Here is a 13,838-nt window from a genome sequence, read left to right as displayed (position 1 = left end):
GATGCATGTATACATCGCACGTAAAGAGATGTCAGGATAGTCATAAAAATAAAATTTTTATTTTTTCATACATATCACATTGTCAAGTTACTGTTGAAATTTTATCACATAAGTATAGAATAAAGGGAATGTAATTAATCTGTACGATAATCATTTGTTAGAGTGTATATACGTGTAAAAATCGGTTTAAAATTTATTTATAAATCGAACCCAGGGCACAGAGTCGTTTTAACTACGTCTCTGAAAGATATAATGTATATGGCAACAAAATAATATCCTGCGTTAGAATTGTTAAAAAATAACTTCAATTTCAGGGTGCGTATACGTAATGTGTCTATTATGTGCACTTCTAATTGAGTAAACATCAATGACACGCGAAAATGGAAATAAAAGCTGTTACGAAGGGCTGTCATGAAATTTCATTTATGTTTGGTTAAGATGACACTCTGTTATCGCTGACATCGAATGTATATTTTTCCCTAATAAACTTCGTAGCTACTTAATAAGAAAAGAAAATTGTTTCCAAAGTGCTGATGGCTAATCATTATGAAGTACCCAATTGGTACGTTTGAAATTACTTTATAGAAACTTCCAAGTAATCATTTAAACATTTCTACTTGACATGTATAGTACATATACCTTATAGACAGAGAAAATATGAAATATATGCATTTGTACATAGTACATCGATTGTGCTTTTCAGGGCTGGGAAGCCACCAGTTGGATTACATTTAGATGTACTGAAGAATGATAAATTAATTCAAGTACGACAATTTTATATTATATTCAACGACACTGAAGATTATATGTACATGTCTTTTAATACAAGGTAAACATATTATTTTGTTACAGAAATTAATGGTCGACGAGAAGAAATGTTACTTGTTTGGTCGCAATCAACAGTTAAACGACTTCTGTATAGATCATGCTTCGTGTTCCCGTGTTCATGCTGCTCTTGTTTATCATAAACATTTAAATCGTGCATTTCTCGTCGATTTGGGTAGTAGTAAGTGTTACACGTTCCATTTTTAAAAATACAAACAAGTTAGTTGAATCAATTAAAACAAATGCAAGTTATTGATATCATATTTCTCTTTCTCGGTACGATATTAAGTGTTTAGTTATAGATATTAACCTCGATCAATTCCTTTAGCGCATGGAACTTTTATTGGTAATCTACGTTTGGAATCACATAAACCCACTCAGTTACCGATCGATAGTACATTTCATTTTGGAGCTTCTACTCGGTATTATATTATCAGAGAAAGGCCTCAAACAGGTGCAAGACCTATTATCGAGGAATTAGAAAAATTATCAGAAGATGCAGATGCTGGTGGTTTATTGGGTTTACCCGAGACAGAGACAGAACTTGATGTATGCATTAAGCGACTAATTATCAAACGATATTATTAAAATGTGTAATAATAATTGTAATATTGATTACAGAACTTAACAGAATTTAATACAGCACATAATAGGCGCATATCTATGTTAGGTATAACAGATGATGAAATTCATAAACCAACCAGGAAAAGAAAGAAAAAGGGAATTACTTTCAATGATGATGAAGAAGTAATAAATCCGGAAGACGTTGATCCGTCAGTCGGAAGATTTCGTAATTTGGTGCAAACGACTGTGGTACCCAGTAAAGTAGGGGGTGTTCTTCTTTAATATAATAATTTCTTATTTATGTATATTACTTTATCAATTCTTTCTATTGATGCGTGTTTTAGAGAATGCGCATGGAAGGCGGTTTAATATCGTTATCAGAAGATCACAATCCTTTAAAGCACCTTCAACCTACGGCAACGACACCTCAACTTTATCAAGATTTACCACCAGAACAATTTACTCCATCTTCCTTATCTCTTAACCCATTTTCCAGTGCACTATCGTCGTTATCGTCTCGACTTGGTATTGCATTACCAAACCCAGCACCTGAAGTGGAGATGACACCCAATCAAATACAGGCGGAAACGCCGCATGTGCCAGAAATACCAGGGCCCACCGATACGCGAACAATGGAGCCAAAAAAGAAAAAATACGCCAAAGAAGCTTGGCCTGGTAAAAAGCCCATACCAACACTTTTGGTGTAATAGTATTAAGGAATATATATTTTTACCAGATAGCTTTATTATTTGGGTTTTAGGAATTAAGTTGTATAAGATTTTGTGCATAAATCACGCGTAAAAAGTTTCAGGATGTTTAATTAATATTGAATAATAGCATTAACCATGTTGATACCTTGAAACATTAATCCAATTTATTCTAAGCATAACTTTACATAGTCGTGTATGCTGAAACACGATAACTTATTTTGATGCATATATTTTTCATTTATTATCAGTCAATTAAAATTTAATTATTTGCTTATAATTTCAAAAAGAAAAAAAAACAGAAAAATTGTAATTAAAATTTCCTGTAAGATAAACGAACACAAATAAATAGAAAATTCAATTATCTTACTTTGATATAAAGAAAAGTACAACTGTAATATTAGGAAGATAATATACACAAATTTTTCATTGTGGGACGCTTTATATCTGCTTTGTTATGTTTAATTTTATTTTTCCGAATGTACATAAATTTACACTTTAGATTAGAAAGTGACGGGTTATTTGTTTTACAAATGTACGATAACGTTGTCAGATAATTATGCTAATTTTATCTATTTAATTAATGCACCAACTACTGTCAACAAATTCTTTACTTTCTTTATCACTCATAAATATTAAACTAAGTTCATAATATTAAACTGAGTTCACTTCCGTTTTTATTTTATCAATACGTCAATAAAATTCTATAAAAAAATAATTTTATTAAAAAATGATAAAAATAAATAAACATATCACAAGCATAAGAATAAGCGTAACATACAAAAGTAATATTTTCAGACGAACAATTTAATCACATATTAATTTTTTTGTTGCATGTATTTATCTATATTAATATTCCAGCGAGGCATCCGGTGTGGTTGACGATTCGAGTGCGACTTCCTCGTAATCTCTCTCCAACGCTGCAAGGTCGTCTCGCGCCTCCGCGAATTCGCCTTCTTCCATACCTTCCCCAACGTACCAATGAACAAATGCTCGTTTGTGATACATAAGATCGAACTTGCAATTTAGCTTAGCCCAGGCCTCTTCGATAGCAGTGGTGTTCGATAACATCGAGACCGCTCTTTGCACCTAAATGACGATCATGTTCAACTACTATGTGATTTTATTGTACATAACATGTTCCAGCAATAGTTGATACCAGAAAATAATTGGTACCTTAGCAAGGTCTCCACCGGGAACAACGGTGGGTGGTTGATAATTGATGCCGACTTTAAAGCCAGTCGGACACCAATCGACAAATCGTATGCAACTTTTTCTCTTCATCGCGGCGATCGCGGCATTCACATCTTTTGGCACAACCTCGCCGCGATAGAGCAGACAGCAGGCCATGTATTTCCCTTCGCGTGGGTCGCACTTGACCATTTGATTAGAGGCTTCGAAGCATTCGGACGTTATCTCGGCGACCGACATTCCCTCGTGAAAGGCCTTGTCAGCTGATACTACTGGGGCATAAGTAGCCAGCGGGAAATGAATCCTCGGATATGGTACTAGATTTGTTTGAAATTCTGTCAAATCTACGTTCAGGGCACCATCGAACCTCAGAGAGGCAGTTATCGAAGATACCACTTGACTGATAAGGCGATTCAGATTCGCGTATGAAGGTCGCTCGATACCAAGCTTCCGTCTACAGATATCATAAATCGCTTCGTTATCAACCATAAATGCACAGTCCGAGTGCCCAATCGTGGTGTGAGTCGTAAGGATTGCATTGTATGGCTCTACAACGGCAGTAGACACCTAAACATAATTTTCTTTTAGTTGAAAGTATCATGTCCCATGGGAAGAGCTGCTCTCTATTGCATATAAAACAACTCGGATGTTTCACGATCTCCCGACACTGTACAGTTATCACAAAACATCCTTTTGATAATTCTTACAAAAGGATATGTCCTCGCATTGAAAGATCTTAACAGAGTGTGTAGGTGATAACTGTATAAAATAATTGTACGTAAAACAAGAAAAAAAAAAGAAAGATCGGATCCTTGTTTACTTTTGGATATTTGTTCATACTTGTGGTGCCGGATACACGGCAAACTCTAACTTGCTCTTTTTCCCATAATCATCGGACAGCTTTTGCATCAACAACGAGGTGAATCCCGACCCAGTGCCCCCTCCGAACGAGTGAAAGACAAAGAACCCTTGAAGTCCGGTACACTGATCCGTCAATCTTCGTACACGGTCCATCACAGAGTCTATTACTTCCCTACCAATAGAATAATGACCTCGAGCGTAATTATTCGCGGCGTCCTCTTTCCCAGTGATTAATTGCTCAGGGTGATACAGTTGTTTGTAACGTCCTATTCTCACTTCATCTATATAAGGATATTTAAGCGTTCGTAACATTAATTGATGCATCATTCGTTAGCGTTTAGTCATCCTACATGTTTCAAGAAATGAAGAATTAAACCAACCGACAACCGTAGGCTCTAGATCAACCATCACGGCACGCGGTACCATCTTACCGGAACTTGTTTCATTGAAAAACGTGTTAAAACAATCGTTCGTCCCGGATACTTTGTCTGATGGTATCGTTCCATCTGGTTGAATCCCATGTTCGAGACAGTACAGTTCCCAACACGCATTGCCCATTTGCACGCCTGCTTGGCCCACGTGCATCGAGATACACTCACGCTAGAGCGGAATTCACAACTTCAGTTAGACAAAATTCTTTGCGTTGCTCGAATATTGGGAACAGAATAATCGATCGGATTCTAATGTTGTTAAAAGAAATTAACATTGTAAACTTTTTATTCAACTATGTTATTATACCATTTTGACTAAATTCTTTGGGAACACGTGCTCTTGAAGTATATTATTTTAAATTTTCTTGAATTGAATCAAAAGGAAATAAAAAATTTTTATTAATCACGAAGAATTTTGGAGATCGATCATCCGCTGCCCAAGAAAAATACTGTCGATTTATTTCAGTTGTCTAGACAACGAAACTTTGCAATTCGAATAAAAGAAAAAGAAAAGAAGGTTGAAAATGTTATGTATGTACGTACATATGTGTATGCATTTTCTTGGTGGTAGGATTTGTATGATTTTTATCATGGAACAATGATCCTTTCCTGAAAAATAAATGTTACATTTGATCATTGATATTTTTTATTAATCGTACCTTATGTTATTGCATCAAAGGTTATTGCATCAACGTTAACCAATTCAGTATCAACTTATCGGCTCGTGTTACATACACATTCGCTTCATGATTTGCGATTTTACAACACTTATCCCTTTCATATCTTCAAGATATTCCTTCATTGATAATTCTTTAATTAAACATAAGTATTACACCGGTATTTCGTCATAAAGGTTCACGTACAATTGATTGCAAAAAATTTAATAAATATATATATACGTATATATTACTCTCTCGTGCATTGTTTGCAATTCCTAAAAATAAATAAATAAATTTATATATACATATATATATATATATACACATATATAGATGAAGTGTTAATGATAATAAGAAATTGAATGCCCTTGACATTTCCGTTAGATTATATATCTTCAAAAGAGGTTTGTGCAATTATTTGTGATCTCAAGTAGCTTATGTAATTACGTTCAATCGATCATGCGCGTCTATTCGCATATGCTATGATTCGTTAGATCATTCCTTGTTCAATTCCTGCCTATCTGTTTCGGTATAAGGAAGTCTCTGCGAAGCGATCAAGAGAGTCCGTATTAATACTCGTGACTCCTTGATGATGACGCGGAGAATTATTGTTCAATTAACGCGAGTGTAATGCCTCAGAGTGACTTGTAAACTATTCAAACTCGAATGTGGCATGATTTGCTCTAACACGAGTGGAAGTAGTATGTGTAACAGAGTAGATCATGGATTCTAGCAAAAAGTATGAAAATCCGAATCCGAAAGTGTCGGCGAATTTTTTAAGCAAATTATTCTTTTGGTAAGTTTCTCCACATTGCATGTACAATAATCATCGTGTTACACTATCTATATTTAATATCTGCATTTAAGGTGGTTAAAACCCTTATTTATGTATGGTTTCCACCATAATCTCGAAGTTAAAGATATTTACAATGTTTTGCCCAACGATGTTAGTCAAAGGCTTGGAGACAAACTTGAAAGGTAAATGTTTACGTTAACTGAATATATTTACGTTGGCATTATTACAGATGAAAATGTCAGCATAAAATTTACATTATTAAATATGATCATATTATTCTGTTATTTAGCAATTGGTTTGCGGAAATTAAAGCAGCAGATGGAGTCAAGAGAAAGCCAAGATTTCTTAATGCTTTAAAAAAAACATTCGCCTGGTCATTTGCTTACTACGGAGGATGGCAATTTTTTTTAGCAATCGCTATAAGGTAAATTGTTGAAAGGTCTTCTCGTATAATATGGAATATAATATTTCACACATGATTATTCTCTAAATGACACTATGATGATTCTCTAAATAACACTATGATGATATATTGTTCTAGAGTTTTGCAACCATTTGTGCTTGGGCTTCTTATTTGGCACTTTGATCCTAGAGCATTATCCTCTAACGCTGAGGCATACATTTATGCTTCAGTTGTTATACTTTTGTCCATAATGGGGGCTTTAGTTCTTCATCATTCTAACTTAGGTTTAATGGCAGTTGGAATGAGAATGAGAGTAGCATGTTCCTCCTTAATATATAGAAAGGTAAAACAAAATAATGCTTCATATGTTTATATGCGAATCAAATACTGTGACATTTAAAATATTGTGATTGTTAGATTTTACGTTTGTCAAAATCCTCTACAAATATTACTACACCTGGGCAAATTATAAACCTACTGTCAAATGATGTAGCAAGATTTGAACAATTATTTGTATCTTTACATTACATTTGGATCCTACCAATTCAAGTCGCTCTGATAACTTTTATGATCTGGCAGAAAGTGGGAATTGCAGCTTTTGCTGGTGTTTTCCTTATAAGCATTCAAACTATACCTCTTCAAGGTATGTATGTTAATTATTAAGTTGGATGTTTATGCAAATTTGTATTTTATATGAACACAAGATATGGAAATTATTCTACTTTAGATATTTCATGTAATTCTTGGATTATCATATGTCAATATCGCATGTCAGTGAATTTCATTTGAAATGTAAAACAAAATTAATTAATCTGATTTTGTTTTAGGATATATGGGGAAATGGATATCAAAGTTAAGATTAAAAATCGCAATTAGAACGGACGAAAGAGTACGCTTAATGTCAGAAATAATTGGGGGAATTCAAGTAATCAAAATGTATACCTGGGAGAAACCATTTGAGAAGCTTGTTAGCTTAGTTAGAAGGTTTCTGTGTGCTTCATAATACTTTTATCATACGAATTTTGTGTATATGATAGAATATGTTTAAATGCAGAATTATTTTCTAGTTATGAGGTAGATGTTCTAACACTTACATCGTACTTACGAGGCTTTACTTTAGCTAGTTTTGTTTTTACCGAACGTACAACGTTATATTTCACAATTATGGCATACGTACTTCTGGGGAATAATATATCTGCCGATAAAATATTCTCAATAGCTCAGTACTTTAATATGCTACAACTTACTATGGCAATATTGTATCCTATGGCTGTAGCAGGTGCTGCAGAGGCATCTGTATCAGTTAAAAGACTCGAGGTGAGATAAATATTTATTGTTACTTTGATACTTATTATACAATTATGTATACTTTTACCTTATACTCATAAAGTATAAATCAACATTTTTTCAGAATTTTTTTTTATTGAAAGAAAATAATAGTATAATCCACGCGGAGAAAACCGATAAAGGTGGTAGTGTTATAATGAAAAATATAACAGCATCCTGGACTGAGAATTCAATATCAAATACTTTACATGATATTAATATTCAAATAGAATCTGGTAAACTATATGCTGTTGTCGGTCCAGTTGGTGCAGGAAAGGTGATAGCCTAAGAAGCAATATCCTAATATCTGACATCTCTGATGCTAAATGTCTTAAATTTTCACATTTACAGAGTTCCTTCATACAATTAATTTTAAGAGAGCTACAACAATCACACGGAGAAATACAAATAAATGGTAATATATCTTATGCCAGTCAAGAAGCATGGTTATTTGCGGGTACAGTACGAAATAATATACTTTTTGGCCAACCTTACGATGAAAAGAAATATTATGAGGTTGTTAGAGTGTGTGCTCTGAACAAAGATTTTCAACAATTTAGTCACGGTGATAAGACTTTAGTGGGAGATAGAGGCGCGTCACTTAGCGGTGGACAACGTGCGAGAATTAATTTAGCTAGGTACTTAGAACACGAGACGATATCATTCTCGTGTGTTTACATTGAAAATTATATAATGACTATATTACAGAGCCGTATACAGAGATGCGGATATTTATTTATTAGACGATCCGTTATCTGCCGTTGATACTCATGTAGGGAAGCAACTGTTTAATGAATGCATTAAACACTATCTTCGAAATAAAACAACAATTCTCATAACACATCAAGTACAGCATTTAAAACATTGTGATTACATCATTCTGTTAAATAATGTATGTAAAAATAATCGGAACTCCTTTATTTGCATCGATATGCTCTTAGTGTTACAGAATGGTTAATATTCGTTTCAGGGTACAATTGAATGCGACGGCACTTTTATGGAACTTCAGAACAAGCGTACAGATTTCTTGAGTATGCTTTCAGTGGAAGATAATAGAGGAGATTCCGAAACTAGAGAAGTTCATGAAAACATTATATCCGATATATATGTTAATTCTAACGATAGTAAAGATGACGAGGAAGCGGAACCGAAAGAAACAGAGGAATTAATGGCTAAAGGAAATGTTTCTAAGTCTCTTTATTGGAAATATTTTCGAGCTGGGGGTTCGATTTTAATGATTTTTATTTTTGCGTCGACTTTAATTTTTGGACAAATAGGAAGTAGCGGCTGTGATTACTGGGTTGCCTATTGGTTAATATCTGTTATTATTTCTTCTTAATGATTATTTCTAGGCGCATCGTGACCTCTGTGTAAAATTCTTTTTTAGGACAAAACAAGAAGAAATGCGTATAAAAAATAATAACACTGATCACAAGATGCAAATATTTACGCAGAATTTCTCGCTTTCATCTTCCTCTGCAAGAGATTTAGATGAATTAATGAATGATACAATTGTATCTGATATGGATACCTTTAATGATACTATTTCAAAATTGTTCACGTCAAAAAGTAACAATTCTGATACTAATCTTGTTAGTAATTTCATTCGGTTTCATCTCTTAATTTGAGAGATAGCAATATTATAAATTTTTATTTTATGCAGACGTTGGTCTTTAATGGAAAATTTGAAGATACAAGTTATTACGACCAAGACACTGCTTTGTGGATTTATGGAGGTTTTATTACTGCGAGTATAGTATTAACAACAATAAGGAATCTCGTATTTTATAAAATATGTATGAACGCCAGCAAAAACCTTCATAATCTCATGTTTTCATCTTTACTGAAAGCTCCAATGCTATTCTTTGATACGCATCCATCTGGTAATTATGCCAAGTGAAAGGCACTATAATTATTACCTATCCTAATAATAATAACAATAAAATATTGCACTATTAAATTTTAGGTCGGATTCTAAATCGTTTTTCAAAAGACGTAGGAGCGGTAGATGAAATTTTACCGAGGACTATGATAGAATCTATTCAAATATATACAGTTATGTTAGGAATTCTAGCTCAAGTTCTCATTATCAATTGGTGGACAATATTTCCAATGCTTGTCATGGGTTTCTTTTATTGGCAAATACGAAATATATATCTTAAGACTGCGCAAAATGTGAAACGCTTAGAAGGAGCTAGTAAGCATCTTGCATTTTTATTGTATCTTGACTATGCAGGCATTACTCGGCACAACTGAGCGTAACGCTATTAACACATTCTTATCGAAATTTTAGCAAAAAGTCCCGTATTTTCCCATGTTAGTTCTTCATTGTTAGGATTAACGACAATTCGTTCCGCTTGTGCGCAAGCTATGGTCCGTAAGGAATTCGATGTTCATCAAGATCTTCATACCAGTGCATATTATTTGACCGTCGCAGCAAGCACCGCTTTCGGACTTGCATTAGACGTCGTATCTATTTGTTTCATTGCTTTCATTACATACAGCTTCATTATACTTGATGACGGTGAGTTATCATTTCATTGCTACTGTCAAATAAATAATATGACACTATAAGATTAAAACATGTATTTACGTGTACTTTTAGGAAATACATTTGCGGGAAACGTAGGATTAGCTATATCCCAAGTATTAATCCTGTGTGGAATGCTTCAGCATGGAATGCGTCAAACTGCGGAGGCGCTAGCGCAAATGACAAGCGTAGAACGAATTCTACAATTCACTCAGCTCGATAAAGAAGGACCATTCGAGAGTGAGCCTAATAAGAAACCGTCGGCACAGTGGCCTTCGAAGGGAGAAATTAAATTCGATCATCTGTATTTACGCTACGAGGACTCGGCGCCTCCAGTTCTTAAAGATCTATCTTTCGTCATTAAATCTGGTGAAAAAGTAATTTACTCTCCGATTGTAAAAGAAAAGAAAATTAATGAATTATGTATTAAAAGAGAGTATCGCATTCTTCTGTTTTTAGATAGGAATAGTCGGCCGTACCGGTGCTGGGAAAACCTCTCTGATATCAGCTTTGTTTCGTTTAACTAAACTCGAGGGTGCTATTTATATAGACAATTTGGATACAAATCAGATAGGTCTTTATGATTTGAGAAAGAAAATTTCTATTATCCCGCAAGAGCCTGTACTGTTCTCAGCATCGCTTCGGGATAATCTCGATCCGTTTCACGATTTCAATGATGATGCTATTTGGGCAGCTCTTGAAGATGTAGAGTTAAAATCAAGCATTTCATCCTTGGATTATAAAGTTGAACAAGGAGGAGTTAATTTTAGTGTTGGACAAAGGCAATTACTTTGCTTAGCGCGTGCAATCTTGAGAAACAATAAAATTCTTCTTCTCGACGAGGCTACGGCTAATGTTGATCCTTCGACAGACAATTTGATTCAGAATACTATTCGAAAAAAGTTTAAGAGCTGCACGGTGTTGACCATAGCGCATAGGTTGAACACAATTATGGATAGCCACAAGGTGCTAGTTATGGATCACGGGAAAGCAATTGAATATGATCATCCGCATATTTTACTTAAGAACGAACAAGGCCACTTCACTTCTATGGTAAAGGAAACTGGGAAATTAATGTTTGAGCAATTGAAAAAAATTGCGGAACAGGTATGTATATACGAGTATAATTAAGTGTTTATAATAATTGATTGATTTTGATCAATTTTGTTGGATTTTCAGAGTTACAATGATGTATCTATCGGTACTGAAACACAGCCATCGTCTCAAATACTTAACGGCAAAACAGTAAAATGATTGAAACTCTTAGTAAATATTAATGCTGTTTCTACTTAAATAGGTGTTTATTAGTGCGATATACGAAATGAATATTTCTTGCAAAGGGAACCAACAAATTATACAGGATATTTTTTTATGCAATCTCTTTTTTTCTATTCATCGCGGCAACAATTTAGAGTTTGCTTGATGTGAACACGTCGTCCATGAATATTGAAAGTTCTCATAAGCGAGTTCACATGTAAGATGTACTTATACAGTACTTTACATAAATTCATATTTTTATATTCTTTGAATATTTTATAATGTACAAAATATACGAGGTATATTTTTCTTTAGAACAAGTACTTATATACACGTGTAATGTTACAAATAACATTATGCAACATGGAGATCGTTCTATGGAACATGTAACTGCTCTGTAATGTATTATTTACATGACATTTAATAAATGGCATGTACATGTGCATTGCTCTAATATTTCTCCTCTGTCTTTTTTTAGAGAACAGCATGTGCAAGTTCATTCATGAGAAGGAATTAGTCTTGGGTATTGCAATGATCTATACTCTTGCTATAAAAAAAATATTGTATTCCTTTATTCCAATATTATTTATCCGTATAAAACATCAAATCAATTGGACAGCTCCACTTTTAACCAGATCAGCAACAACATTGTATGGTATGATGTGTTGAGAACCCGGCTCCAGGTCTATCTCTTCGTCCATCGAGCCAGGCAACACGATTCCACTCACTCTACTATTAACCCTTAAAAATACGTATGCTTGCATGTTGGGCTTCACTGCCAGTTTATTAACTTCGAACGCTTGGAAGGTTCCAGGCATATGTTGCAAGGCGATAGTTTTAAAGAGCGTTTCGATGCTCGCAAGGAACTCTTTAGCAAACTGAAGCTCCCCAGCGGTCAAGTAACATTCTTCCGATGACCTGTTCGCCTCTTGTGAAAGTATGTGAATGGTATACCTCTCAATCTTTTCTAATCGCGCCCTCAGATAACTAGAAATTACAAACTTGATTCTGTCTAATTCCATCCTGTGTATCATTACTCTTAGATCACCTTTCTCTAACCTCTTTATGTTCTCTTCCATATGCGTAATCTGTTGCAGCATACAGTCAACCAAATCGGATTGGTGCGGCAGAATTTCCGGAGCGAATTTCTCATTCAACCAAGCCTCCTCTATCGCCAGCAAAGCACTCTGAGCTGTTAACTCTTCCTCTTCCTCTTCCTCTTCGTCATCTCGTATTCTCGCTTGCGTTTCGGAATCGTTCTCCATACCTTGTGTATATCTTTCGCAGGTATAGAAAATATACTGTATGCGAACGTGGTGTGGAGAAAAGCGCAAATATGTTATTTCAAATATGCGTACATATGATTATGGAATATGCCTATCCGAGTAGTACATTGTTGTCAATTGCGGCGCGGGATCTCTAGAATCGATTAGGGAAATTCTATTAATCAGTCCCCGTTAATTTGATGGTAAGTTTGAAATGTATTAATGTTCTATTAAATATTCCGTATCGTCGCGCGATACTATTAAACAAATAGAAATACCTTTTAACGCGATAGATTCTTTGGAAGACTCAATTTTTTGCATGTTGTGCTCCGTTTGAAATTCATATTTACGTGTGGAAACGTCTGTGTGGAATAAATATTGTAATTACTTCTTTTATTGCTCGTGGCGCGCCATCTCTGTGAAGAGTGCTCAAACTGGGCGCACATCGTTACCGACAAGTAAGTGAACTACCGACAGACCAGTGGCGCCATCTCTTGGCAGAAGGCTGAAACAACTCGACGAATAGTTCAGCGATTCTCCAACAGATGGCGCCACCAGTCGCAAGTAGTTTACTTCGCTGTCGGTACCGCTGAGCGACCGGTTTGAGCACTTTTCACAGAGATGGCGCCACGGGTTCTACAGTAGAGTAGGTATTATCTGTCTCACTCTTTTCTATAGCTTTCGTATATATCTTTCTCTCTCTCACCTCTAAAGCGGCAGATATAATTTATCTTACTCTTTCGATTCAATGAAAATTAATGAATCTCTTTACTTAATCAGCAGTACGTTAAAATTTTGTAATTAAAATGAGGAAGGGAGAACTGTTATACTTTTGATGTTAATATACATTAAGCTATTTAATTGCATTGATAGATTTGAAGAAAAATATTATAGCTATTTGTATTATATAAAATTTAAGTTTCATTTTAGTTTATTGTACATTTCATTAGTGTTATTGTAATTTATTTCCTTAGTTTTATTATAATTAATGGTATATTTCCTTAGTTCTATTGTAATTTCTTA

At 34.5% G+C, this 13,838-nt stretch overlaps 4 protein-coding genes across 6 annotated transcripts in view; 2 read left to right on the top strand and 2 right to left on the bottom strand.

The window, feature by feature from the left end:
* Nipp1 (nuclear inhibitor of protein phosphatase 1) overlaps nucleotides 1–2,196 on the top strand; it is a 28,014-nt gene extending 25,818 nt beyond the window's left edge. The window contains exons 2-7 of one of the 2 annotated variants that reach the window (XM_076902340.1): nucleotides 524–562; nucleotides 704–764; nucleotides 853–1,006; nucleotides 1,154–1,374; nucleotides 1,447–1,650; nucleotides 1,734–2,196. In XM_076902340.1, coding sequence (XP_076758455.1) covers nucleotides 534–562; nucleotides 704–764; nucleotides 853–1,006; nucleotides 1,154–1,374; nucleotides 1,447–1,650; nucleotides 1,734–2,096 — 1,032 coding nt within the window. In that variant the 5' untranslated portion in view covers nucleotides 524–533 and the 3' untranslated portion in view covers nucleotides 2,097–2,196. Of the gene's footprint in view, nucleotides 1–222; nucleotides 316–523; nucleotides 563–703; nucleotides 765–852; nucleotides 1,007–1,153; nucleotides 1,375–1,446; nucleotides 1,651–1,733 lie in introns of those variants that run through there. The other variant, XM_076902341.1, reaches the window with a different exon arrangement.
* Nucleotides 2,197–2,681: 485 nt separating this feature from the next.
* On the bottom strand, nucleotides 2,682–5,245 carry LOC143427912 (tubulin alpha chain). The gene is made up of 6 exons (XM_076902421.1): nucleotides 5,123–5,245; nucleotides 4,529–4,748; nucleotides 4,128–4,429; nucleotides 3,273–3,854; nucleotides 2,878–3,185; nucleotides 2,682–2,800 (listed from the first exon to the last, which is right to left on the bottom strand). The coding sequence occupies exons 2-5, from the start codon at nucleotides 4,731–4,733 to the stop codon at nucleotides 2,946–2,948; spliced, it is 1,329 nt and encodes a 442-aa protein (XP_076758536.1). The 5' UTR covers nucleotides 4,734–4,748; nucleotides 5,123–5,245; the 3' UTR covers nucleotides 2,682–2,800; nucleotides 2,878–2,945.
* Nucleotides 5,246–5,708: 463 nt separating this feature from the next.
* On the top strand, nucleotides 5,709–11,670 carry LOC143427911 (ATP-binding cassette subfamily C member 4). 2 transcript variants are annotated; one of them, XM_076902419.1, is made up of 18 exons: nucleotides 5,709–6,034; nucleotides 6,106–6,216; nucleotides 6,324–6,458; nucleotides 6,576–6,780; nucleotides 6,855–7,080; nucleotides 7,265–7,421; nucleotides 7,505–7,754; nucleotides 7,849–8,040; nucleotides 8,115–8,401; nucleotides 8,472–8,655; nucleotides 8,734–9,074; nucleotides 9,151–9,355; nucleotides 9,427–9,646; nucleotides 9,730–9,960; nucleotides 10,057–10,287; nucleotides 10,369–10,670; nucleotides 10,753–11,400; nucleotides 11,473–11,670. In XM_076902419.1, exons 1-18 carry the CDS (start codon nucleotides 5,961–5,963, stop codon nucleotides 11,545–11,547), a joined length of 4,074 nt encoding a protein of 1,357 aa, XP_076758534.1. In that variant the 5' UTR covers nucleotides 5,709–5,960; the 3' UTR covers nucleotides 11,548–11,670. The 2 variants fall into 2 exon arrangements, with proteins under 2 accessions (XP_076758534.1, XP_076758535.1); XM_076902420.1 differs by lacking the exon at nucleotides 10,057–10,287.
* A 430-nt stretch (nucleotides 11,671–12,100) lies between these two features.
* Sld5 (DNA replication complex GINS protein SLD5) lies at nucleotides 12,101–12,815 on the bottom strand. Its single transcript, XM_076902427.1, has one exon. It carries the CDS (start codon nucleotides 12,813–12,815, stop codon nucleotides 12,153–12,155), a length of 663 nt encoding a protein of 220 aa, XP_076758542.1. The 3' UTR covers nucleotides 12,101–12,152.
* Nucleotides 12,816–13,838: the final 1,023 nt, after the last annotated feature.

The sequence above is a fragment of the Xylocopa sonorina genome, chromosome 10, assembly GCF_050948175.1.
Source record: "Xylocopa sonorina isolate GNS202 chromosome 10, iyXylSono1_principal, whole genome shotgun sequence".
NCBI lineage: Eukaryota > Metazoa > Arthropoda > Insecta > Hymenoptera > Apidae > Xylocopa > Xylocopa sonorina.
The sequence above is the reverse complement of the archived record's forward strand: the minus strand, read 5'-3'. Positions and strand labels throughout refer to the sequence as shown.